At 39.6% G+C, this 25,886-nt stretch overlaps 1 protein-coding gene across 3 annotated transcripts in view; it reads left to right on the top strand.

Annotated features, from left to right (window-relative positions):
- Positions 1 to 3,479: 3,479 nt before the first annotated feature.
- The window catches only part of ZFR (zinc finger RNA binding protein), a 78,242-nt gene continuing 55,835 nt past the window's right edge, over positions 3,480 to 25,886 (top strand). For 2 of the 3 annotated variants that reach the window (XM_068535200.1, XM_068535202.1), the window contains exons 1-5: positions 3,480 to 3,603; positions 3,900 to 3,999; positions 21,055 to 21,078; positions 22,553 to 22,835; positions 24,542 to 24,686. In XM_068535200.1, coding sequence (XP_068391301.1) covers positions 3,567 to 3,603; positions 3,900 to 3,999; positions 21,055 to 21,078; positions 22,553 to 22,835; positions 24,542 to 24,686 — 589 coding nt within the window. In that variant the 5' untranslated portion in view covers positions 3,480 to 3,566. The remainder of the gene's footprint in view (positions 3,604 to 3,899; positions 4,000 to 21,054; positions 21,079 to 22,552; positions 22,836 to 24,541; positions 24,687 to 25,886) is intronic. The other variant, XM_068535201.1, reaches the window with a different exon arrangement.

Genomic DNA, 25,886 nt, shown 5'->3' with positions numbered 1-25,886 from the left:
AGTGCTTATAGTGGGCAGGCACTAATCTAGGAGCTTCACATCTAGAACGATGTTAAGCCCTACCAACAACCCCCTGCTGTAGGTAGTACTTTCATCATCTCTATTTACAGAGGAGAAAAATGAGGCACAAAGAGGTTGTGACTGAGGTGAGTTACAGCACTGAGAGACAGAGCTGAGATCTGAAGCCAGCTTAGTCCAGCATCAGAGTCTTTTTCACTATGCCATACTCCTCGTGGTACAGAGTAGCTTCTATATTATTCTTTCTGGCTGACGTTTGTATTGTAAGAAGGCCTTTCAGGATACCAGTTCTTGACTCAAAGGTGTGAGGAAAGGCAAACAGATATATTTCGGGTGAGTTTAGGTGCAGGCCTTCTCAGGCTAGCTCCACCTATTCTGGGTCTGCCAATTGACATTTCCTCATTTGGCCTCATATGCTAATTAAGGTTTCTCGTGGTGACGCTGAGGCAGGCACTACAGGTTCCTGAACTGCCTTCCGAATCATCCAAGAAAGATTAAGCTGTGCGCAGCCTGGTTCATTCATTAAATAAGTTCTATCACCAGGCACCCAATATTAGCGCCCTGCCTTCAACAAGCTGCAGTTTGATGGGGGAAGTACATATTAATCAAATAATCATGTGATAAGTGTAAGATTGCAACTGTGACAAAGGCAACTAAGTGTGAAGCATAATAAGGGTCTGATCCATTCAGGGGGTCAGGGAATTGACTGAGGCTGAGGAGTTGACTGAGTGGAGATCTTTTTTTAAAATAAATTTATTTATTTATTTATTTATTTATGGCTGTGTTGGGTCTTCGTTGCTGCTCATGGGCTTTCTCTAGTTGCGGAGAGCAGGGGCTACTCTTCATTGCAGTGCACGGGCTTCTCATTGCGGTGGCTTCTCTTGTTGCAGAGCACGGGCTCTAGGCGCGCAGCCTTCAGTAGTTGTGGTGCGCGGGCTCTAGAGCGCAGGCTCAGTATTTGTGGCGCATCGGCTTAGGTGCTCCGCGGCATGTGGGATCTTCCGGGACCAGGGCTCGAACCCGTGTCCCCTGCATTGGCAGGCGGATTCTTAACCACTGCGCCACCAGGGAAGTCCTGAGTGGAGATCTTGAAGTACAAGGGTCAACTAGGTGAAGAGAGGAGGGAAGAACATTCTAGGCAGGGAGAACATGCAAAGCCCTGGGGTGGGACAGAGCATGGTAAATAGGAGGCCAAGGAAGCTGGAATGGAGAGAATAAAGAGGAAGATGCTGAAAAGGTGGGGAGGACAAACTACACAGGGCTTGTAGACCACATGGAAGTTTTGCTTTATGCTAAGTGGGAGGCGAAGCACAGAAGTGTTTGATCAGATTTTCATTTTGAACTCATCACTCTGGCTGAATGTGAATGACTGTTGTTTTACAGAAATGCTACCTCATTTAATCCCCACCACAATCCTGTGAGCGTTATTGTTATTCCTGTCATACAGGTTCAGAAAGGTTAAATAATGTACCCAGGTCATTCCACTACTAAATGCCCAGGAAAAGGACCCGAGTTTTCTTGATTCCAAGCCCTGTCCAAAACTCCTTCCTTAAAGAATCCCAAATCAGGGGCAGATTGAGGCCATTCCTGCTGCCACACCTACCCTGACCCCTAGGAACAGTTACCAAAGAGAAGAGGCATGCCTCCCTCTTTCTAGTTACCTGACTGCTCATTGGGGTGTGCCTGCAGCCCTCTTCCATCCTCTAAATGCCTGCCAAGCAACCAAGCACAAAATTGGCCAAAAAAGAATCTTCTTGGGCAGGTGATTAACACCTGTCTTTTCTCCTCCAGTTTTAGTCAAATAGCCTAGTAACTAATAGTGCAAATTTATCAAAGCAGTTACAGTCAGCGCCTTGAAGGCTTGATTGCTCCATGAAGCTCAAGGCAAATTACCTTTAAAATGCAGTTCTAATATCTTACGTGTAGGAGATGTTTGGGTTTTTTTTTTTCCTAGCAACACACTTGGAGCACAAATAACTTTTGCCTGGAGAAACATCAGTATTCTGAAAAACAGTGACATTGATTTTTCTCAAATATTCTACATTTTCTCTCTTTTGAAATGAATAAAAGGATAATTCAGACAGGATTTTAGAAACTGTACCTTTGTAGGAGGTATGGGGGAGCAGGGTTGGCACAAATAAGAACTGAGGTACTGTCTCTGCTCTGGCATGAGAAGGTGGGATAAGGCCCTAAACTTAGTGAGTCAGTTCTGATTCACCCTTTGTGTTTCTTTTTAATGTTCATATCCAGCTCAGATCCAATACGGAGAGGCGAGTAGCAGAGGGTCCGGGGGATGGCTGTGGACAAGGTGAGGAAGAGGTGAAATGGAGCACTTAGGCACTGATGGAAGGCAGGAAAGAAGTAAGGTGGGAGAAGTAGTCAGAAGGACTACTGGAGGAAAGAGAATGCTTGAAAATGCACAGGGAAAGTAAAGAGAAAACAGTGAGAAAGCAGAGGGAACAAAGGCAGGCCTGCACGGTGGGGAGAGTATCCTTCTGTCCTTACCATGAAAGATTCACCACTCTTACCAAGGACTTCTGTGATCTGGACCCCCCGTCACTCGACTCCAGCCAGCCTAACCTCCTCGCTGCTCTCGAGCACGCCTGCCTTAGGACCCTCCATTTTCTGTCTCTTCCCCCGACTGTCAGCCAGGTTTGCCCCCTCACCCCCTTCACGACTCTATCCGTTGGCTGCACTATCCACGCCCTACATAAAGGAGCACGTCCCTCGCTCTCTAACTTCTTTACCACGCTTTATTCTTCAAGCTGCAATCACCAGCCGACGTGTCGTATTTATTTGGCTATTGTCGGAACCTCCCGCCGCCCACTCTCCCCTTTCCCAGAAAGTAAATTCCGTGTGAACAGGGACTTTGTTTTGCTCACTGCTCTATCTCCAGCACCCAGAAGAGGGCCTGGCGCTTTGTGAGGGCTCCATACACGCTGTAGGAATCAAGGGGTGGGTGCGGGTGGGAGAAGGGACCAGAAGAGAAGTGCTCGGAAGGGGTATCCAACGCAATAGCACACCTGCCGTTCTTTTTCTCTTTCTCTTCTCCCCGTCTTTCCTTCTCCACTTTAAAGGCTAAGGACAAGAAGCGGGAATGCGAGAAATAAGGAAAAATCCAAATTAGTCCAGCTCAAGTCCTGGTGAAAAGTGCACGGTGGAGAAGGGCGAAAGGGAGAGAACAAATGCACACGCCAAAGTGAAAGAAGTGAAAAGTAAGAAGAAAAGGCTGGCAGACGTCACTCTCTCGGGTCACTCTCTCCGATTCCCTCTCCCGGCCGGCGCGGCTCGGCTCGCCTTCGCCACCACAGCGGAGGAGACCAAGCCCGCCTTCTCCGGAGGGCGCCCCAGGCCCGCCTCGGCCGTGGCCCGGCACGCGCCCGTCGGAGCCGCGAAGGCGGCGGGACTACAGCTCCCAGGGTGCCGAGCGCGGGAGCGCCTGCGCAGTGCGGTGGGAGGCGGCGGTCTGTTCTCCGCTGAGGAGGAGCGGGGCAGAGGAGGGAGGCAGCGGGTGAGAGTTCAGAGTTCAGCAGCAGCAGCCCGAGCCCATGATTCCCATATGCCCTGTAGTTTCTTTCACCTATGGTGAGTATAATGTGCCCCGTCGGGGTCCCCGCGTGGCCCCTTCCCCGGCCCGGGGCGGCGGGGAGGCGCGGGGGGTTGGGGCAGGCCCTGGGGAGGAGGCGGCGGCCGCCACCGGGGCGTGCGAGTGAGTGAGTGCGAGGCGGGAGGGGGAGGCGGCGCGGCCGCGGCCCGGCCCGGCGAGGGCAGCTTCTTACGGCGCCTCTCTCTCTCTCTCTCTCCCCTTCCCTCCCTCGGCGTCTCTGCCGCTCCGCGCCTCTCCTCCCGCCATGGGACCCGACTCTCCGTGCCCGCCGCAGTGCCCAGCCGGCTGGGGGAAGATGCCAAAATGGCGACCGGCAACTACTTTGGATTCACCCACAGCGGGGCGGCGGCGGCGGCGGCTGCGGCCCAGTATAGGTAACGGCTCCCCGCCCTCTCTCTCCTCTTCCCCTGCTCGCCCCTCCGCCCGGATCCCGCCGACACGACGCCCACACGCCCGCCGCCCCCCCCCGCGCCCCCTCCCCGAGCGCCGGCCGGCGGCAGGCCGAGCCCCGCGGCCTCGCCCGGCCCGGGGCGGACAGCGGCCCTGCTGGGGGCGGGAGCGGGAGACGGTGAGGCTGGGGGCGGCGGAGGGCCTCCCGGGCCTTCGGCGGCCCCGCAGCTAAAATGGCCTCCCGCGGCCTCGGAGCCGAGCCGCCACCCCCGCCGGGCTGGGAGGGAGGGAGCCGAGGCCGCGGCCCCTGCGGTGCCTCCGGTGTCCGCCCCCGCCGGGCCGGTCTCCACCTCCGACCCCCCTCCCACTTGGGGAAGGAGACGGTGGGCGAGGACACCTTTCGGGGAGTGCGGAGTCGCGCCGCCGCCCGGGCACCGGTCCTCGCCCGGTGCTCCGGCCCCCCGAGCCCAGATAACGTGTTGTTTTCTCGGGTGCCTTCTCCTGCGTCTCGTGGTCTCCCCTGGCCCTCCACCCGATCCCCACAAACAGACTGTGGGTGTCATCGCATTCGTTTGGTTTCTTTAGTTCTCCCTGCAAGGAGAGAGGTAAACACACCAACCACCTGTGAATTGTGTAGCTGGTAGACTGGAAGAGATGTGCGAAGTTTCTAGTGCTGATAAATGAGTCCACAGCTTTGTTCTAGCTGTTGCGTTTAGGCTCCAGGTGGGCCAGTAATTTCCCTTGGCGGGTCTTTCCCCTCCAGGGAAATGAAAAGTGCAAGTGAGGTACCGAGTTAGTGAAATGCACCCTATGAAATCTCTTACTTAAGGGAAGCTCTAGTTTCTGAAGTTTCTGTAGTTCGTTATATATCTTATCAAAAGAAAGAAGAACACTAGATTATGTTGTTGTTACTTTTGAGTCAGTCTGAGACAGTCTCTTTAGACTCAGGCCATAAGCGTTCAGGGCTCCTAAGTGATCAGCTTTTTATAGAGAGAGAGATTATATTAGATATCTGTGTACTAGGTAAATTAGCTATTGCTTAATAAACCCAGGTAGTTTTCTCACCTCATTCACTTCAGGCGGCGGGTTGTCTAATGGAAAGGACATCACTGGGAACCAGAAGACCTGGGTTCCAGTCTTTTTTGCTCCGGATTTTAATGACGTTGGGGACATCTCTTATTTGGTCTTTCATTTTCCTCATCTGTAAAATTGGGCTATCATTTTCGGTTAAAACTTGTAATTCTGAGGAACAGAGTTGCCATATTTCATGGAATTATAAGATACCATTTATTGTAAAGGAAGGGTATCATTATTTTATGTATCACTAAAAAAATCACTACCAGTTAAAATATGACTCAGTGCTTAAGACCCCATTGATTTTTAAGAGATGTTAAAATGTATAAATGTGTTTTATTGATGAAATTAATATTCTCCTAATTGTCACATGCGTTGAACGCATGGGGCATTTTTTTACAAGTCTCTTTTACCTTGAAGCTTATTTCCAGAAAAAGAACTGAGATGACAAATTATTGGGGCACGATCTTGGGGCTTTTCAAAGTTTTTAAAAATTCTTTGCTTACAAATTGTGATAAACAACTAACAAAGTCTCAGCCACTTTAATAAAGAGCAAATAATTTTCGTGGAGAGAGAGAAAAATCAAGCCATTTTCTTTTTCTGGGAAACAAGATATAGCTAATCAGCACTGTGCCATAAATCTACTGCTACCAAGTACTGTGTGTCCTACACAAGGCTGTATTTAACCATTTAAGTTTTAATTGTTTTGCACAGTATTTTTCTGTTACTGTGGACAGAGTGATTTGTTGGATTATTAACTGTTTACTGAAAATGTAGTGGGTTTGTTCTTTGTGGCAGTTCTGAAATATTTTTTCTAATGCAAACCTATAGATAGAAATGAGGGGAGGAAATGCCAATTTAAAGCTAATTTTTTGATCAAATATTTGCATGTATGTATTTTATCCCAGTATAGGAAGCTATTACAGAATTTCTGTACCTAGTTTTTCTTTGGCTTTGAATCTTATAAAGTTTCAGTAAACTGTAACAGCAATCCAAAGTATTAAATTGCTTGTTACATGTGTGTCTAATGAGAAACGACTAGTCTTTTGACATTACTTTGTTAAGATGCTCTGTCCTTGTATATAACATACTATATAGAATTGTTTGTTTTTAAGGGGAAGAAGTCAGGTCCAGTAATGCTAATACCTTGGTTCAGGGAAGATGAACAAATAGCATTAATAATAAAAGCATATGCAAAAGATGCAGTGATGGTGCTCCTCTTTCTTCCTGTCTAGAAATCATTAAAATGTAACTTTGAGACATGGAAGACCAAGGCTTACTTTGCAAAAAAAAATTTTTCTGAAGGATGTAAACGCAAGGAGATCTTAAACATTCACCTGCAGATTATGTGAATAGTTGCTTCACCTGTCATTGAGTACAGATAACTGAGAGTAACTATTCTAAGTCTAGATTTAATTCCAGTTCTTAGTTTTCTTGGTTACAACTATGTGAGGTATTTGATTAAATTAATTTTAAATTTAGACTTGCTTTTTGCTTGTTAATATTTGAGATTTATAATGGCATACTAAGTATCAAAGTTCTCTAAGAGATGTTGTAAAGATTCTTATAAGTTCTACTACTAATAACCTTTAGATAAACCAAGTTTTTCTTTTGTATAATACATATTAAATATTTTTGTGGTAAGCATTTATTCAGTCCTTGTGCTACACGTTCCATCAGCTACTGATTGCTTTTCTTCCTGCTTTCTGTATTTTTTTAAGGCTAGTAAATAAACCTATTGCGCCATTTGCCACTATTGCAAATGTAATCTTCATTTTCTTACCTTTCATGTGCTTTTTTCCCCTTGGCAGTGACAAAATCAGAAAGGTTTTAAGTATTAATTATTGTGTTTATAAATATATATTTCTGGTAGAATGTTAATTTAGGGGTGTGTAGGACAAGGCAGATCTCAAGCGTGAGGAAAAAATAAGAATGGCTTCATGGCAGAAAGGGAACTTGGTTAGATAGGTACCTACTTCAGTAGAGTACCTTTTTTGTTTGAGAAGATATACTTAAAAACTTTTAGACAGACATTAATTTTATAAAAAATCTTGAAAAAAATGATTTCAACAGTTGTAAGAACTTAGGGTAGCAAAGAATGTGAGAAAGATAATTCTCAGTGGAAAAAACTTTCTAATTAATAGTATCATAGGATCAAATCAGTTTTTTTGTCTCCTTCTTTGGCAGTTTTACAGAAGTTCTCATAGGAGTTCTTCAGTTTTTGAAGGGGATTTGTGGCATAAACAAATATGTATATGTAATATAAACTAAAGTAATTCCATTATATCCCACTATGAATAGGACATAACTTTCTCTTTGAGAGTTTTAAACAGCCAGTTTCTCGTATTCTTTAGAAAAGCCTTGGTCATACCGTTCTTGTCACCTCTCTATCTACTCAGGACGCTTGTCTGTTAACTAGCATAACCTAAATGTTTAGCTTGTGCTTAAACTAATTTTCTTTGTTCTATCTATAGCTCTTAGTGTATCATTGGTATCTGAATGTTATTCTACCTTCAATAAAGTTAGCTATTTAAAAGAATCATTCGGCAACTTTTTTTTACCCGTTTAATATCTAGAATTAATTGAGTTCAAAAACTTCATAGAGGAATGATTGTATAAAGGTACAAAATAATTGCCCCCATATTCTTAGAATCTCAGCAAATGTTGTTAAATGATAAATGTTTAAGTGGATTTCGACTGTTGTCTGGACATTAGCTTAAATTAAGCATCTGTTAGTCAAAAGAAGGCATCTCATCTAGTGATTCTTGAGATGTCTTTAGGACATCTGTTCCTAAAGGATAAGTATCTTTTCACATCACTAAGATAACTTGGGTAGGTTGATTGGCCAGTGAATTTTCCTTTTTCTCCTTCTCGTTTTTGCTTTTTATTTGAATGTAGGGTTAAGAATATTGTATCTTGGAGGAAAGAATAAAAGTAACGCTAGTAAGGTAGAAAGAAGTAATGACTAACTGAGATGGTGAAAAAACCAGGTGAACAGGTTTTTGAAACCGATCTTAGTGATGGAAATTTACTGGCTCTACCAAAAAAAAATTTACTGCAACTGCTAATTATATCAGCTCCTCCATTGTTGAATCAGAGATCTTAGGATTCATATTGCATGAATGAATTTGAAATAATGAAAATTTTCTTTCCGAAAGGATTAGTGCTTTTGCAATGATGATATGTCCTGTATGTGTTATTAATAGCCTTAAGAGTAGGATGAGGGAGAATAGCCCTGTATAGAATGCTTAAGGTGTATGCTTGACTGTGTTTTTATAACCTGCCTCACAGTATATAATGAAAAGGGCCTGAGCTAGTCAGACTTTGGATTTGAATCTCAACTCTGTCTCTTTAGACACTTGTGCAAGTCACCTAATCTCTCTACAACTCAAGTTTCCTCAACTAACTTGCTTTGAGGTGAAGTTATTAAATATAAAACTGCCTAGCCTGGTGCTTGATTTTCAATAGGCATTTAACCAATGCTAGTTTTCTATAGAGATTTGTATAATAATACTAGAAGGGTTTTAAAAGCTCTCCTTAGTTGACGGCTATCGCACACTTAATATATAGAGCTTCATAATCTCAAGTGTTTTAAAAGTAGGTACTTGAGTATCAATTGGAGGCCTCAGTTTCAATGTCCATTTAATAGGGACCTCCAAGTTTTTAATTATTTGCAAGCAACATGATGATAATCAACAGACTAATATGAGAAATAATAAGAGTTCAAATTTTCTGGATCTAAGATCACTCCTGTTTCAGCAATGTTGAATTAGATTATCAAATTTCAAATAAGTCCTTTTTATATAGCCACAAAATCTATTAAGTAGAAATAAAACTAATGAGATATGCAAAACACTTTAAGAAAAAAAATACAATAGGCTATAAAGGACATAAAAGAAGACAAATAATTGAAGAGGGGCTGTGTTCATACAGTGAAAAAAAATCAATACTATCAAGTTATCGATTTTCTCCTAAGTAGTCTATATGTTTAATGTAATTGCAGTAAAAATCACAACAGGCTTTTTGGGGTAACTTGATAAAGGAGTTCTCATGTTGATAGTGAAGAGAGTATTTGTCCAAAAGTAGTCATGACAGTCTTGTAAGATATCGTAAGGAAGGTCTTGTATTAGCAGGGACCAAAAGATGTTATTAAACAGGAAAATGTGGTATTGGTAGAGGGATAGACAAATAGATCATCGGCTTAAAATAGAGAGCCCAGAAATAGATGTATGCTTATGGGCAGTTGGATTAGAATATATAGCTGTTTAAATAGAGGTATATGTCAAAAAAAGCAAATCAACCAAATTATTATTCAGAAGTACACCATCAGGATAATCAGAAGACAGTCCTTGGGCTTATAAATGTAGTAATTGACAAAGTATGTTAGACTTACTAGAATGAGATTAAAGGTGAGGAGTGCGCCAACAACATTGTCCTTGGCATCACTCTACCACAATTAGGGTCGTTGTTCTGAGTATAACATTTCTTAGTGTTTTGTGAAAGCTGTGTGCAGTGCAGCTCTTAATTCGTCCTTACAGAGGGCGAATTAATGAAGCAAAGAACACTGGGCTTTTTTTGTTGTTTTAGTATTAGTCTCCTCATGTAATATATACATTAAAATACGTTCATAGGGAGTAACTTACAGTATGCATAGTCCCTGCTTTCAAGGAGTTTACACTCTTGGGGGATGAGGGTAGGGGCAGGTATACCTACAGGTAACTATGCCATGATAGCGATCATAACTGAGTTTTAATAAAATACTAAAATGGGGAATTGGAGGATTCTGACTATGGAGTTTGAGGTAGGCTTCATGGTCTTTAATTCTGAAAATAGAGGGAAGGTCATTTTAGACAAAATGCGTTGAGCCAAGATAGGAATGAATTAAATCCACCCCCACCCCACCCCCGCAGGCTGCGCTGCGTGGCATGCGGGATATTAGTTCCCAGACCAAGGATTGAACCCGAGCCCTCGGCAGTGAAAGCGCAGAGTCCTAACCACTGGACTGCCAGGGAATTACCTGAATTAAATTCTTGATATGGTTGGTAGTTGGTGGGTTCTGTAGTCAGGCTAGCTGAGCTGAATTCAGGATCCCTCTACTATTTGTCATGTGACATTGGGCAAACAGTCCTTTGGTACTTGAGTTTCTTTATCTATAAATTAGAGATAATACTAATAATTACCTCATATGATTGAAATTTTAAAAAAATTCTCCGTCGAAGTATGGTATATATAAAAAGAACTGCACATATAATAAGCATATAGCTTGATGAAGTGTCATAAGCTGGACACACCTGTATAACCAGCACCAGATCAAAAAAACAACACTATCAGCATCCCTGAAGGCCTCTACAGTCTCCACTGTGATTTGAGAATTCAATGAGATAAAATTTGTAAAGTGCTCGGAATAGCCCCTGCATACATATATCTCCATCAATGTTAATATTATATTCAGTAGACATTTGGAAATGGAGCTCAGAAGAGGGATAAGGGTCGTAGTGTAAATCCGAATATCATCCATATGGTGGTGATCCACCATTATAGCTGTGAGCATGGATGAAACCAGAGAAAGTACAGTGCCTGTCATACATCAAACATTTAGTAAACGTTTTTTGAATGAGTGGGAAAAAAAAATAGAACACAGCCATAGTTACAAACTTGGGGGACATCTGTGTTTAAAGTAGGGCCAAAGAAAGAAGCAAATACTGGGACAGGGTCGGGGTGGGCAGAGAGCTGGAAGAATGTAGTGTTCATAAAAACCAAAAGAAGATGGAGTAATCAGCAATGTTAGGGCTTTAGAGAGGCTGGATAAAGGATTGATAGTTAGCAAAATCTTTGGTATAATTTTCATGGGCAGCCAGTATAGAAAAACTAGAATCTGATCGTTTGGAGCTACAGAAAGACAAGCATAAAATTTTGCATAAGATAGGTCTTGTAGTCTAATTTAGTATTCAAATAAAATTTTTTGTTGCTGTAGTTGACGTGCAGTTGATTTACAGTGTTGTGTGAATTTCTGCTGTATAGCAAAGCAGCTCAGTTACACACACGTATACATTCTTTTTCACATTCTTTTCCATTGTGGTTTATCCCAGGATATTGAATGTAGTTCCCTGTGCTATACAGTTGTTTATCCACAAATAAATTCTTGAGGGTCCTAGAGGTTAGATGGGCTTAAAGTATTCGGAAGCACTGTTTTTGAAGATCAATTAAATGAAAATAAAAATTTTAATTCATTTTTTATTTCTGGGAAAAGATAATATATTGTATAAAGTGCATTACATTGGTATGGTAGTCGGCATTAAATGGGCAGAAAACTTCCTTGAAAAGAGGTTTGAGGAAATCTGACACTTGATAGAAAAATGAAAAACAGTAAGAAAACCTTTTAAAAACTAATCATGTAGATGAGGGCAAAGAGTGATGTGATTTATGAAGGAAGGTGGCTTTATTGCTTCTCTCACTCCCCCAGTCCCACTCATCCCAAACCATTTTTTACTATAAGCAGAATGGTCACTATAAAATGTAAATTTAATCCCAACACTCTTCTGCTTAAAATCCTTCATTTGCTATCCATTACTTTCAGAATATCTGGTTATCCTAGCTCTGTATTTAGAGGATTTGGGGATCTTATTGTACAGGCTTAATTCCTTATTCACATTTATGAAATCCAAAAAATTCTGAAAATGCTGCTAGTAAGTTTGCAAAAAAAAAAACCTTGACAGTAGAAACTAACATGAAGGGGGGGAGGCTATTTTTAATTTTTTATTTGCATCTCAGTGTGAATATTCATACCTTTCTCTGAAGAAATGTTAATATGTTTGAGACATAATGAAAGATGTGTTTTTCTTGAGTATAGAAAGTTATAGAGCACTTTGGTTTAGTTTATGGTATCCATTAGCTTTAATTGTACCCAATAGTTTGTTTCTTTTTTTTTTTTTTTTTTTTTTTTAAGAAATTCACGTTCTTTTATTTATTTATGACTGTGTTGAGTCTTCGTTTCTGTGCGAGGGCTTTCTCTAGTTGCGGCAAGTGGGGACCACTCTTCATCGCGGTGCGCGGGCCTCTCACCATCGCGGCCTCTCTTGTTGCGGAGCACAGGCTCCAGACACACAGGCTCAGTAATTGTGGCTCACGGGCCCAGTTGCTCCGTGGCATGTGGGATCTTCCCAGACCAGGGCTCGAACCCGTGTCCCCTGCATTGGCAGGCAGATTCTCAACCACTGCGCCACCAGGGAAGCCCAGTTTGTTTCTTTTTTGAGTAATTCTGTTCACGAATATTTACAAGGATCTACATTGCATGACTTTTTCTTTCTTAGAGGTCTTCCAAAGAAAACAATTTGCTTATTTTTCAAAATGGAATAAATTCATTTTATCTTAATTACCATATGGATCCACTGGATCTTTTTTTATAAGTCTAAGACTTGGAGTATGGAATCTTAGTGATCTTATTTTTCTGTATCTTGAAACATTTTGCTATTTCATGATCCTAGGAATTATTTCCTCTTTACTCATCACTTATTCCTAACTATGTTAAAAGAAGACTAATACAGTAGGAAAATGGTGTTGGAAGCACCTAGAACAGGGGTCCCCAACTCCCGGGCCGCGGACCGGTACTGGTCCATGGCCTGTTAGGAACCGGGCCTCACAGCAGGAGGTGAGCGGCGGGCAAGCGAGCGAAGCTTTATCTGCTGCTCCCATTGCTCTCATTACTGCGTGAACCACCCCCTCCCATCCGTGGAAAAATTGTCTTCCACGAAACCAGTCCCTGGTGCCAAAAAGGTTGGGGACCACTGACCTAGAAGGATAGTACAATAGTGAAATAATTGGAGGATGTTGCATTGCCTAAAGTATTGCATCGTCTTTCAAGAAGGTATAAAAGAAAGGAGAGATGGCTGTCTTTAATAGTTGGCTTTTAGTTTTCCTTCAGCACAGTTGAGGAGGCAGAATTACTCATTCTCTGTTCATACTGGCAAAGAGAAGAAGTTAACACAAGACAATATTTGACAACTCTTAGCTAAATAAGATGAATACAAAAATAGCACCACTCTAGACAAATGATAGTGGTGAAATTGATTGTATAAGCAAAATCTCAGCCTAAGAGTCTATAGATACAATGTCCTAGATGATTTTTTTCAAACTGAAGAATCAGTGAGTGAACAATACAAGGATAAAAAAGGAAAGCAAGGTATTCTCATCTAGTTAACAGGAAGGACTTCATTATGTAATATTCTGTGACAAGTTCCAGAACATCCCATTTTACTAAAAGTATATGTGGCAGAAATCTTTCATGTTTTGTGATGTTTGTGAACCAAAATTTACTCGATATGGTTCTTTAGTGGACAGATCCTTAAGGCAGATATGTATACAAAGGTAGTTGGAAGGAAATAGATGGTGTAGAAATTAAAAGATTCTTTAGATCATTCCAAAGCAAAAACACTGACAGTGTTTTACGGTTATGGAGCAAAGTAAATGACCATCTCTCTTCAACAAAATATGAGCCATAAAACATTTCAAAACTTTTTTAAGCATTGCATTTTGACAATTCAAATGCAGGAAGATGAACCAAAAGTAATGGTAAGTTAGAACTCATTAGAGAAATATTTGAAATGTGGAATTAGCATTTATGGGATGGACGTGTTCCATGTTCATGCATGAAAGTTGATGAGCAGTTATGTTCAGAGAACATGGTCCATTTTGTGTATATGTGGAATAAAAATTTGGGTTTACTGTACTTTGTATTTAAAATTTTCTAATAGTATTTTCATTATCCCTTATTCTTATGTAAATTGTCAAATGACCTCAAAAATACAGAAAATGTAAGAGGTCCAGTGGACCCAAATGATATTTCTCCTGGTATGTTGAGAGTTAAAAGATGTCAAGAAAACTGTCAGTGGTTTTCATATGATATTTAACCACCCTCTCTCCCTTGTAGTCTACCCATCTAAAGAGTTGGTAGAAATTGTAGGATTAGTTATTTTATTTATTCTAGTTTTTAAGAAGAAAATAGAACCTGAATTTAAATTTCTTCTAAAATTCTACAATGATGCAGTTATTGTTTTAATAGCACTGTGAAGGTTAATGGGAGCATGACATTACAATAACAAGTTTAAGGAATATTTAAAGGTGGTTTGTCTTTGGGGTGATTCTGTGAGAAAGTTTAATTTTGCATCATTCTCAACATTATAAAATACTAAATGTAAAGATAAATTTGTCAGTGATTTTGTAGATACGTAAAATGCCATAATTTGACCTAGAAAAGTCCAACAATGCTGAGCATTAAATTTGGACTAATGGAAAGGTTAAATTGTGTTTTGTGTGCCAAGAGAAAGACAGAAAACAAAAGTTTTATCAGTTACTTTACCATTTTATGCAAAATTGAAACAAACACATACAAAGTATGTTTTTCCAGGGGGTAAAAAGCACATTTAATAATGTAAGTGACAGGAGCTGCCTACATTTTCTTGACTGAGACTTGGTTCCCTCATGGCCTTTCAGAAATGAAACATTCCGCATTTGTCCTATAGTGGTTCCTCTAGAAATTTAGCATGTTTCACTTAGTCTAAAGTTAATCATTACCTTTACTCTCCTAAACAATACCAGGACTTAAAATGTTTTAACTTTGGTCAGTCCCCTCCTGATTTTTGTGCTTTTGTTGTACTATATTTCAGATGTTCTTAACCCCACAACCGTTGTTGAACAAAATTATTGTTTTATATAGCTAGTGAGTATTTAAATTTGCTGTCGTATTTACCACTTTTTTTTTTTTATTTAACATTCATTCACTCTGAGATCATTTTCATTCTTCCTAAAGTAAATCTTTGAGAATGTCGTTTAATGTGGGTCTACTGATAACAATGTTTTTTTGGTTTTTCTCTTTTAATCTCAAAATATCTTCATTTCACCCTTCTCATTCTTGAGAAGTCATCACTTAGTTTCTAGGAATTTTTTTTTCCTCAAGCTACTTGTGCTTCTCTCTCTTTGGTGTTTACAGTTTCACTCAGATGCGTATTGGTTGAGAATTCCTTATTTAATCCTACTTAGGGTTAGTTGTGGGCTCCTGGATCTGAGGATTGTTATATCAGACATTCTATTTAGATGTTTCCTCTCTCCCTTTTTCTTCATTTGCAACTCCAATGAGTTGTTAAGTTACCATTTTTTTATTTTTTTCTTCTGGTCTTTTAACCTCTTTAATATCTTTCATCTCTTTGTGTGCCTTCTGAGTAATTTTTATAGATTTTTTTTTGCCAGCTATGTCTAATCAGTTACGTAATGCCTTTCTGAGTTTCTGATTATAATTTTTATATACTGTATTTCATTTCTGGAAATTCTGTTTTTTAATTCATCAGGTTGTTTTTGATTGAACTCTTAGTTCTTGGTCTTGGTTTTCATAGTCTCTTTACTTCTTTAAGTGTACTTATTTTATATTTCATATCCAATACTAATACTTGTAGTCTTTTTTTTTTTTTTTTTTTTTCAAACTCTTGCTCCTAGTATCTTGTTTCCTTATGGGTTTTGTTTGTGATTTTTGATTGAGATCTCCTCTTTTTTGGAACATGGTAGCGTTAGAGAGGAATGAGCATTTTGTGGTACCTGGAAGAAAATAAATAAGTAAATAAACGCCAAACCAAGTAGTTAGTTTTCCTGGTTAGCTAATGTGAATTCCAGAGCCCAAAGTAGGGGAGTGCTGGCCTGTTGTTAAGAATTATCAGGAGAGGCTTCTCTCCTTTACTTGGAGCCAAGGCTGAGACAGGAAAGTTTCCTTACAGTTGTCCCTTAAAGGAGGAAGTGGGCTTTTTCCTAATTCACCTTCTGTTAGTTTTGTGTGGGAGTTCCAAAATTCTAAACCATTACTTCCCTATGCCTTTGATGTCTCCGCTAACTTAGAAAATAATATTTGTACAGCAGCACACCAGGTAAACTGGGAGGAGATTTGGAGCCCTAGATAAGACTATTACACAGCTGTAGGCAGCAGACTTGGGGCTCTGGCCACTTTTGCAGTGCTCATTTTACCTGAGAGCAAGTACTGTTTCCATGTCATAAGATAGAAGGAAACATTTTGCTTAAAGGGGCAGTAAGTAAAGAGCAGGAAAATGAATGGTGAATACCATTACAGACTCTAAGTTAATGTTCTGTATCATAAAATGGTGGTTCTCAAACTTTTTGGTTTGGGGACCCTTCTAACTTCTGATTATTAAAAACCCCCAAAAACTTTTGCTTATGTGGATTATACTAATATTTACTATTTTAGAAATTTTTAAAATATTTAAATTGTTTTAAAATAGTAAGAAAAACCCACTACATGCTAACCAAAAATATCTTTATGAAAAATAACTATATTCCAACCACTGAAAAAGTAGTAAGATGAGAAGCATTGTTTAACATTTTTACAAATCTTTTTAATATCTCAAGGTGGATTCTCATACCTGCTTCTGCATTTAGTCTGTTGCAATAAATTGTTCGGATTAAAATATATGAAGGCAATCTGTAATTGAAAAGGGAGAACCAACCTCCTGAGCCCTCTGAAACGGCCTTAGGGACCCTCAGCAGTCCTTGGATCACATTTTGAGAACCACTGTTGTATAGAAACTAACAGAGGTGTAGGATGCCGCGTATGCGGACAAGCCATTTGTACACGTAAGTTATTTTAATTTCAGTAGTGACTATAAATTTAGTAGTGTAGTATAAAGCCAGGTCATATTAATGGAATTCAGAAGCACTTAAAGATGGGCCTAAAGTTGGATATAGATTAGGGTTGAGGCCAGAAATGTAGATATTAGAGTTGTGTTGGGATAACTAGAAAGGAGTATTTAAATTCCGGGTTGGTTTGTTGGTCATTGAAGTTGCCAGTTTGAGAATTCTATTCTGTTATCTTTCTGCTTATCTTTCATTACTCAGAGTAATGCATTAATTAATTGAAAATAGTATAGAAAGGCTTAATGAAAACAACAGTCCCTTATTTTCCTTCTCCCTGCCTCCCAATTCCCCACCTTTAACACATTTTGGTTTTATTTCTAACCTCCATATCACTAAATAGTATGCTGCTTTTTTATGTCTTAATTTATCAACTTTATGCATTATAGTTTGATTTCTTACAATCATGGTTAGGATTTCATACCTGCTCTCTCATGCTTCTCATTTCTCCTCCCAGATTCAGTGATATGGCTATTTCTGTTACTTCAAACAATACACACCAATTCTAGTTCCATCAAAGGTAGACAGTATCTTGGTACTCTCTAAGAATCTTGAAACCCTTGTGCTTTACTTTCCCTCTTTCTCCACCCCATCCCCCAACTCAGCTCTCGTTTTCCTTGTGATGACACTTACATTGTCTTCTGTAATCATAGTTTATCTTCTGTGATTTAGGTTGATTCTAAAACCTTAAAGCAGAAAACTGTTTCATTATTATGTAAATAGTATTTACTCTGGAGCCAAGTACTGTTCTATGATTAGAATTCCTCATGTATTCCATTTTTACAACCCTGTATCACTTAATAGAGAATCTTTGCAGGGTCAAGTTCAAACAGATTTTTCCTTTTTTACACCCTATTAATTGCTCAACTGAGATCATGACTTTTCTTGAGCAGTTTTATATTTCCTGAAGTCTTTCATTACCCTTTTTTTCACCCAAATCTTCTTGGTGCCTTGATTATATCATGAAATTTTCCCAGGCTCTTGGTCTACTGTTTATTGTCCAGTCGTCTGTTTTCCTAGACATCCTTCTCCTGGAGGCTTCTGTCCTTCCTTTGATTTCAGTCTCATAAACTTACTGCCTTTCTGGGCCTGCTGCATAGCTGCCGACCTGGGCTTTTATCTGTCTCCTGAGTTTGAATCCACTGTTTGTGGGATCCCATGATATCTTTCTTGTTTTATAGTTTGCTGAAGTATGTTTTCATGTAGCTTCCTAAGAAAAGGCATGTGGGAGGTAAACTCCTTCAGACCTTGAATGTCAAAATCATTCTTCTGTGTTAATAGTTTAACTGGGTGCAGAATTCTGCATTGATAATCATTTTCCCTTGAATTTTGAAGACATTACCCTATTGTCCTCCAGCCACGGGTGTTATCAATAAGTCTGATTTTCATTTACTTGTACGTAGGTGATCTGTTTTTCTTCTCTCTGTAGATTTAAAGGATCTTTTTTTTTTGTCTTGAGGTGTTATGAAATGCTATCAATATATGTCTCTCAGTGTTGTTCTTTCATTCTGTTTTGCACTCTGTAGATCTTTGAATTTGAAAATACGGGCCTCCCTTCAAGAGTGGGAAATTTCTTAATTTCTTCCATCTGCTTTTTTTCTTTTCTCTAGAATTCCTTCTTGTTGGCGTATTAGACCTGCTATATTTACCCTTTCTCTTTTCTTTTATCTTTATCTTGTCCATGTCCTTCAACTTTATCTTCTAACTAGTGTAAAATTCTTGTTTTATGGATACAAATTAGAGATTTTTAAAGTTCTTATCTGTTGCTTTGAGATACCCATTTCCCATGGGTTCATTCTTATTTCTTTTGCCGTTTATAGTAGGCTTTCTTTAAACATCTGGTGATTTTTTTTTTTTTTTTTTTTTTAAGACAACAAATTTATTCTGTCACATTTCTGAGGCTGGAAGTCTGAAATCAAGGTGTTGGTAGGGCCATGCTCCCCCTCCCCGAATCTTCTAGGGAAGCATCCTTCCTCGTCTCTTCCAGCTACTGGTTGCCCCAGTCATTCCTTGGCTTACAGCGATGGAACTCCATCTTCACGTGGCCATCTTCCATCTGTCCATCTGGTGATTTTAGCTGGCTGTTTATTTTGGTAAGGCTTCTGGCTGGCTTCACTTTTTGGTAAGCAAGTAGGGAGCAGACCATTAACCTCCAGCTTAAGTTCAGAAATATGAAGGATGTTTTTACTCTTCGATATTAGTAATTTCCTAAGTACTCTCCGCCCCCAACCCCCCCCCCCCCCACCGCCAAGAGAAATACCCTTCCGTTTTATGTCTGATTGTTTCTTTTTCTTTTTTTTGGTATCTTTTTGTTTGTTTGTTTATTTATTTTTGGCAGCATTGGGTCTTCATTGCTGCGCACGGGCTTTCTCTAGTTGTGGCGAGCGGGGGCTGCTCTTCGTTGCAGTACACAGGCTTCTCATTGCGGTGGCTTCTCTTGTTGCAGAGCACAGGCTCTAGGCACGCGGGCTTCAGTAGTTGCAGCACGTGGGCTCAGTATTTGTGGCTTGCGGGCTCTAGAGCGCAGGCTCAGTAGTTGTGGCGCACAGGCTTAGTTGCTCCGCGGCATGTGGGATCTTCCCAGACCAGGGCTCGAACCCGTGTCCCCTGCATTGGCAGGCAGATTCTTAACCACTGCGCCACCAGGGAAGTCCCTGTCTGATTGTTTCTTAAACTTTCTTACCCATGTTGTTTTTATATGTTTGTTTCATAATTTATTATTTAATTTGTCCCAGTTTAAAACTGACTGAAGCTGATTAGATTTAATTTATTCACAAAGGATATTACCATCTAAGTAAAAGCTTCTGCTCTACTGGATGCTTAGTAAATGAAAATCTTCTCATATTTCACAAATTATTTTCTATGGCACAAGATTTGGGATTTTATGTCCTGTTCTATTTAAGAAAAAAAAAATTTTTTTTTTTTTTTGGCCACACGGCTTGTGGGATTTTAGTTCCCCAGCCAGGGGTTGAACTGAGGCCCTCGGCAGTGAGAGCATGGAGTCCTAACCATTGGACCGCCAGGGAATTCCCTATTTAAGAAATTTAAAGACAGTTAAGTCTTACATTTTATGTAGGGATATAATTTAACACCTTTTATTCTCAGGCCCCAGACTAGGCAAAAACCTTGATTTGAACTGTTTCAACTTAAGACTAATTTTTATGTAAACTAATTTGAACTTGATGTGAATTTTTAAAAATTAATTTACTTATTTAGACTTAGCTACTTGATATTTAATTGAATGGCTATAGTCCAGTCTGGTCATCTATGTCATGTGAAAGGCAGTTTTCCTAAAGGTATTTGAAATTGGAAGAGAATTTCCCAGATGGGTCTAAGATAACAAATCAGAGAATCTTTATTCTGAACAATAGTCAGCTGCCCTAGCCCTTGACCCCCTGGGAACTGGGACTGGATCATCATTCTTCACGATGCTTTGGTGGAGCATGGGGTTCCAGCCCGGATGGTGGTTAGGGACCTGGCTCTACAGAGCAAGTTAGGTTAGACAGCCCTAGGGATGTCTATGGTAGTTGCTAAATGCACTGGCATCTTTTTATATGATTCCTGGGAAGGGTGACTATAAAATTTATTGTTCAAACTGAGACACATAGGAGAGTGAGAATACTATTAATAATTATGCTGGGGCAATAGGCATAAACCAGAGCACGAGGTCATCCCTTCCTGAGTTGCATGGACTTTTAAGGATCAGTGGTAGTATAAGTCAAATTGCCTGCCTAGTGTACTTGACATTCCTATTCTACTCCAACTTTTGTTTTTTGTCCTATAGGACATGTTTTGGGGACCATGAAATGTGAACAGATACTCGATAAAGAGCAGTGGGATGAATGGAAAACAGTATAGGAATTCAAGACTGTCTGAATTTTACATAACCATGTAGCCTCTACGTGGGAAATCTTATCAGTAAACGTTAAATACAGGTTTCACAGAACTGGTGTATTTATATTTTAAACATAATTCTTTTTCTCAGTTCTAGGAATTTTGAAGAAGTATATGTTATTGGAATTTTTCTTAAGGATGTGGAATTATCCATAGAAAATGTCAATGCCCAACCAATTTCCCACTATTACAGTTTAAACTTCCCTTTTCCTGTCTTATAATTGGCATATATGTAGGAAATGTTAGCTAATTTTAATAACAAAACGTGGAAAACCTCATCCAAATAGAAATTATAAGAGTTTCTTTGGACTCTGTTCTAAGTTTTTGTTTTTTTTTCTTTTTCATATTGGGCTGAAATCTGCCACCCTTCCATCCATTGGTTCTAGTTCTGTTCTCTGGAGCAGCATGGAGTAAGTCTCTTCTATTAGAAGGCAGCTATCATATCTTCCAAGGTCACCTTTTCTAGACTGAATGTCCCTAGGTCCTCTACTTTTATGTGAAATAATACCCATGCTTATAAACTTCATATTGATTCCCTTTGAACACATCCTAATTATCAGTGTTTTCCATAATACAGTTAAAATATGATGGCCCCAGATTTTAATTCTGTGCCATATTTTTTTTTGGTATTGTGCATACCAGTGAAGAATACCCTGTACTATAACCCATGAATCAAACACTCTAGTTTATTAGTGCAGCTTCAGCTTATGTCAGGTATTTTTTTCTTAGCTATTCTTAACTGTTGGCTCATATTAAAACTTATGAGCTAAATAACTGTTGGGGCTCTCCTTTTTTTAAGAAGGCATTTTTCTGCCTTGGTAATACAGCTTTAGCAAGTGTGATTGTGAATGTATTACTTACTCAAGAGAACCTAAAACAACAAAAACGTTTTCATATGCTAACGTTTGTGGGCCTGGTTTTATGTGATATAGGCTCTCAATTTAAAAATTAAAGTAAATGTTATTTTAAGAAATTTAGCTGAAGATTCATTTGATTTACAGTTTTAGAAAATGTTTTTGTCTCTCTGAGGTTTAAATGGTTATGATTGCAAAGCATCTGACTTAGGTCTCATTTTGCAACATGTGCTACTTTTTAAGAGAAAAAGAAATGTGTGTAATGAATTGCTGCCTATAACCTGGAAAATTTATCTAAAATAGTGGATCTTCCATTGTAAGTTCTGCACCTTAGAGCAGGATTTCTCAACCTCAGCACTGTTGACATTCTTTGGATAATTCTTTGTTGTGGATAGCTGTCCTTTAACAGCATCACTGGCCTCTACCCACTACATACCAGTAGCACACATCACCACCTCCTCCTCCGCAGTTTAACCATCAAAAATATCTCCAGACATGGCCAGATATCTCCTGGAGGGCAGAATCTCCCCTAGCTGAGAACCACTGCCTTACAGCATCAGAAGTATTTCTTAAGTCATCTCGGTAATAGTTTCTACCTGAAATGTTTTCCATAATTGGAGTTAGAATACAGTATTTTTCTTGATATGATTTCCTTGTAGAGATTTTTTTTAACTATAGAACATAATAAAGAACTATACATGTAAGAAATACTTTTTTAAGTTCCTAGGTTGATCAGTTTTTTCTTTCTTCCTAATACTGCTTCTTATCCCAGTTTGTCCTCCCTGCTTTGTGATATGATCTTTGATCTGAAACATATGTGTGACTATCTAATTTGTTCAAATTAAGGAATGAAAATTATGCAACAGTAACAAATAGGGTGTTGGTTAGGTGGTTTATTAAGCTCAAATACCTGTTCTCTTGTAGTCTATGATTAAATTATTGGGAAATGTGCTTTTGATTTAAGTTGATTAAACTCCTAGATTTTAAAAATTAAATTGTATTATGTTTATTCTTCTACTCCACAATATAGCCAGCAGCCAGCTTCGGGTGTAGCCTACTCCCATCCAACTACGGTTGCTAGCTACACTGTCCATCAGGCTCCAGTAGCTGCTCACACAGTTACTGCTGCCTATGCACCAGCAGCCGCCACAGTTGCAGTTGCCAGGCCCGCTCCAGTAGCTGTTGCAGCTGCTGCAACAGCTGCTGCATACGGAGGGTACCCCACTGCACACACAGCGACCGACTATGGTTATACACAGAGGCAACAAGAAGCACCTCCACCACCACCCCCAGCTACTACACAAAACTACCAGGTAAGAAAACTACTTTCGTTAGCCTTAACATATAGGTTCAGTGGCTTCAATGTTTAATGTAATGTCCAAGCCAATGCTTCTCAAAGTTGGGTCTTCCAAAATATACCTCTAATGATACAGAAGAGTGAATGTATTCCTAGATAATTTGGGGGCATACTCCAAGCATTAAGTTTCCTTGCAGTGAGTTTTATATTAATAATCCCCCAGTGCATTGCACTCCACTCTATATATATGTTTGCTTTAATTAAAAAAATACAGTCATTGGGAATTCCCTGGCTGTCCAGTGGTTAAGACTCCACGCTTCCACTGCAGGGGGTGCGGGTTCGATCCCTGGTCAGGGAACTAAGGTCGCACATGCCACATGGCGTGGCCAAAAAAAAAAAAAAAAAAGATACATTAATTACTGGTTAAGTATTTTAATTTTATTACAAGTTTTTGAGAAAAATTAAGACATATAGGGTCTTCTGCCCCCTTTTTAAAATTTTTTTTTATTTATTTATTTTAGGGTCTTCTGCCCCTTGTTGGTACTATGGCATTATTTATCCACTTGGGGCACCCCTGTGTCTCCTAATTTGAGAACCATGAGCCTCAGCTAAATACGACAAATTACATAGTGTCTTCTTGAAACTTACCAAGGGTGGGAATTCTATTGCCTAAATGTACATTCTTCCCTCAAGGTGTTCTTTCTTAGTTTGTAATAGAAATTGAATTGCTTCTTGTTAGATTTATAGGGACATAAAGATCTAAGTCTGTTTATGATAATATAATTCTCTTTATGTCTGATATGACACTAAATTATTACCTGCTTATTTAATTAAATTTGGTCCTAATCCTTTAACCCATTTTTTGTTTGCTTTTAGGATCTGTTTTTTAAACTTTGGTCCTTCTGGACTTTGCCTGGTTTTTAAATATTCTTTCTAAAATACAGGGATTTATTTTGTTAACTAAGAAATTGACATGAATTGGCAATATTAGTATTTGCTATTAATATTTAGCAGGTTACTAAACTCAGGATTACTTTAACATGTGTGATTGTTTTCATTATGTCCAGAGACAGAATATAATAAATTTTATTGTTTTTGATAGGATGTATGAAGCCCGTCATTTTCTGGGCCCTGCCAACTCTTTCAGCCTTTCCTCCTGCATACCTCAGGTGTACCGCCCCAGCTCTCCTCACTATATGCAGTGCCAGAATTCACCCAGCTCACCTTGATCTTCATTGCCTTGGAGATTTATATTTAGCGTTCCTTTCCCCTGGAGCCTCTGTTCCCCTTTTCTCCACCTGGAAGCTCCTACTCATTATTATGTCAATGAATAGTAGTAAATAAAGAAGAATGAAAAGAAAGCTGGAACAGTCACAAAGCTTAGAACACCCAGGTGTTCTTTACTGTGGGATCCATCTTTAAGGCAGATCCGCCAAGCAATTTTTTAATAAAATTAATTTTTTAAAAAAATAATGCTTACTTTAAAATATTGATGATTTTTCTGATTGTAAAAGTTAAGCATACTGCTTAAAATGGTTTTGACCTTATTTGATGATGTCCAAAATGAATGTCCTTTGTATTGAATTTGAATCTTCTGTCTCTGTTCATACATATTTAGGCTTTTGTTTTCTTTTATTGCATTTTTAATATAGTAAAGATGAGGGTTTTTTTCCGTCTGCCACTTCACTCATAGCAAGATTTTCTTTCATTCTCTTTCTTTAGGACTCGTACTCATATGTAAGATCCACAGCTCCTGCTGTAGCTTATGATAGTAAGCAGTACTACCAACAACCAACAGCAACTGCAGCTGCTGTAGCTGCTGCCGCCCAGCCTCAGCCTTCTGTTGCTGAGACCTACTATCAGACAGGTGGGTTTTATTAACATATGCCCTTTCATTGTACACTATTGAAACATATTATTCAAGGTGTTTTTTAACGAAAATATGCTTTTGAATCCATCTAAACTCATTGTGTTATATTACCTTGAGGGGCAGGTTCTAAGCATGTCCTTCTCTTTCTCTACAAGAATGGCTTTGAGTCCCAAAGAGAGAAGATCTTGGAGGCAATTCATAATCATGTCCTTCCTTCCTGGAAGTGTATTTCATATCTGTTCTTCAGATTATAGTTCTTTTCCTGTTGAAATAAGCTGTACAAAAGAAGTTGTGGCAGTAACTTCTGGCCATCTTCTTCTCTTTGTCCGAAATGCGCAGACATAACTGCTGATTGCCTTTGTAACTAGTGGAGGCCCTAGTATGGTTTCCATTTTGTGGACCCTTTCTTTTTTTTGGCCGTGCCGCGCAGTTTGTGGGATTAATAGTTCCCCAACCAGGGATTGTATCTAGGCCCTCAGCAGTGAAAGTTTGGAGTCTTAACCACTCCGACCACCAGGGAATTCCTGTGGACCCATACTTTTAACTCATCTTTCTGTGATCTGTAATGACAGTTGGTTCCGTTACCAGCCACTGATATTACAGTACATATTAACGGTTTGAAAGCAGGAAGTATTTTGTTTGCAAAGAAGCCTACATATTTGTAGTCTTTAAAAGATGGGTTTTTTTCATAGAGATTTAATTGAGAACTTTTAAAGCAAAGCTCTCTTAGTTCTGAAAAGTAGCAACTCCTTTACTTTAATTATTTTTGAAGGACCATGAAGAGTGTGGGTAGAGCCTTGGATTAGGAAAGAGTAGAATTGGTTTCTAGCACTGGCATTACCACAATGTGGGCAAGTGATTTTTTACCTCATTTCATCTCTGTTCTCTTATCTGTGAATGGGGTAGTTGACTCAGATCTTTTTTTTTTTTTTTAATTATATCTTATTTTATTTGATTTATTTTTGAGTAATACTTTTTTATTATTATTTTATTTAATTATTTTTTGGCTGCATTGGGTCTTCGTTGCTGTGCACGGGCTCTCTCTAGTTGTAGCGAGCAGGGGCTGCTCTTCATTTTGGTGCATGGGCTTCTCATTGTGGTGGCTTCTCTTGTTGCGGAGCACGGGCTCTAGGCGCGCGGGCTTCAGTAGTTGTGGTGCACAGCCTCAGTAGTTGTGGCTCGCGGGCTCTAGAGCTC

This window comes from Eschrichtius robustus, chromosome 2, assembly GCF_028021215.1.
Source record: "Eschrichtius robustus isolate mEscRob2 chromosome 2, mEscRob2.pri, whole genome shotgun sequence".
NCBI classification, from domain to species: Eukaryota; Metazoa; Chordata; class Mammalia; order Artiodactyla; family Eschrichtiidae; genus Eschrichtius; species Eschrichtius robustus.
Note: the sequence above shows the minus strand (reverse complement) of the source record. Positions and strands in the feature narration are given on the sequence as shown.